At 39.6% G+C, this 1,883-nt stretch overlaps 1 protein-coding gene across 1 annotated transcript in view; it reads left to right on the top strand.

Annotated features, from left to right (window-relative positions):
- The window catches only part of LOC119592240, a gene marked incomplete at its 5' end in the record, with an annotated part of 8,565 nt that overhangs the window by 3,442 nt on the left and 3,240 nt on the right, over positions 1-1,883 (top strand). Inside the window, 3 exon segments of the mRNA XM_037941072.1 lie at positions 25-249; positions 835-1,065; positions 1,337-1,513. Coding sequence (XP_037797000.1) covers positions 25-249; positions 835-1,065; positions 1,337-1,513 — 633 coding nt within the window.

The raw sequence follows: 1,883 nt of genomic DNA, 5'->3' as shown, positions 1-1,883 counted from the left end.
ACCAGATATTTTCCATAATTGAAGGTGCAGGTACCATCAGCACAGTTACTAGCAGGTCTACAGGTGCAAGGTGGGGCGAGTGGAGGTGGCACCCCTGTAGCCACACTTGTGAAGACTGTCAGTGCTCCATCCACCTTAGTGCACACACCTACATCAGTGACACTTCCTGCTTCAGCTATAAATGTAACACTCCCTCAAGCCCGAGTGACAACTGCTGCCACAGTAGCAAAGGCTAACACCACACAGCAGGTTCGTGAGAACCAACGAGTTTTATTGATATAAGTTGTTTTAGAGTATCCTTATTTTTATAAGATTAATATGATTTATATAATTCATGAAATATATGATATGCGTAATAAGTGCTTACCAGCACCCTGTGCATAATCATCATGCGTACTGCATTTTGACATAAGAAAGTGCAAAATCCAGTATTTCTTCAACAGATGTGGTGAACTCAAGGACAGTATAATTCCTAATTTATATATACAGAACATAAGTTATTACAATAAAATGTTATTGCATGTAACCTGTTACATGATTTTTTTCTTTCTTTTTCCACAAGAATTCTACTCCGCATCCCTTTACCATCTCGGCTTTCCATACTTCCTAGTCAGTGTACTGTGACATGTGCTCCAAATATATCCTCCTCAATATTTTTTAAAATATCAATTTTTTTCATTACTTTACTACCAGTAGCACTATTTCTATCATTTTGACATGGTAAGCATTAAAGCTGGCTTCAGTCCTGATGTGACTACCCTGACTCCTGTCTCCTGTATTGTATTGTGCTTATGGATCTAGTGTTTTAAACTTGAAGATGCAATTTCATTCCAGACTGTACGTAATATCCCCTTGCCACAACAGTTGTTAGCTAAGCAACGATCGTTGGTCGGGGTGAAAGGTGCTGTTGGCCTACAGTTGGGTGGGAAAGCTGTTGGTGGCACTGGTCTGAGCACCGTGCAGATAGTGCAAGGTGGCAGTCAGAAGCAGATGTCCCATGTCACTGTTCAGCAGATACAGCAGGTCTTTAAGCAGGTTCCACAGACCATTCAACACATTACACAGGTAATGTTGGAAGTGATGTCAAATGCCTTTTTTTATACAACACATTATGACTACAATATAACTTTCAGCATAACACAAGTCATTATGATTGTTCTCAGCAATGTATGAATGCTAAATGTCTGCACTCAGACTCTTGCATGCTTCACTTACACACAAAGTAACAAGCAAACCAAAGGGTTAATTCAACATTCTTGTGATGATTGTGGATACGAAAACAGATCTGAATATTGGCTGTTCCATGTGCATTCATTCAATGTCTTCTTCTCTGAAGGGTGGGACAGTAAGTGGCACAGTTGTAGGGAAGGCAGTAGCAGGAGGAAGTGTATCAGGGACAAATGTAACAGCATCTGGTGCCCAGGGAATTACCACCTCACACAGCACGAAGCTTGTTCCTATGACTGTTGCCTCTCACCAGCACCAGCCCCAACCCATAAAGCAGACCATTCAGGTAATATGCATGGACCACATTTGCACCACAGCAAATTGATTATTGGAATTATATTTATCAATAGTGTTACCATTAAGATATTGTAAAATGCAATTTAGATCAGACAGGTACTTCCAGTGTTTTTAGAATAGAAATATTTTTTTTCTGTTTCCATTTTTTTGGGGAGTAGGGCAGACAAATTGTACCATTCCTGTTTTTACTGAGTTTTCTGAACTACTAAGTGTATTTCTGTTATATGCTGTTCATGTAAAACTCTCCATGTGGCTCACCATAAATGAAAATGTAGATGCAGATTTGACATAGTGAGAATATTAAAAATATGAATATGATTCCAGGTTGTATCTGCTGGGTCGTCTGTGGTAGGAGGGAA

Source organism: Penaeus monodon, chromosome 29 (genome assembly GCF_015228065.2).
Source record: "Penaeus monodon isolate SGIC_2016 chromosome 29, NSTDA_Pmon_1, whole genome shotgun sequence".
Classification (NCBI taxonomy): domain Eukaryota; kingdom Metazoa; phylum Arthropoda; class Malacostraca; order Decapoda; family Penaeidae; genus Penaeus; species Penaeus monodon.
Note: the sequence above shows the minus strand (reverse complement) of the source record. Positions and strands in the feature narration are given on the sequence as shown.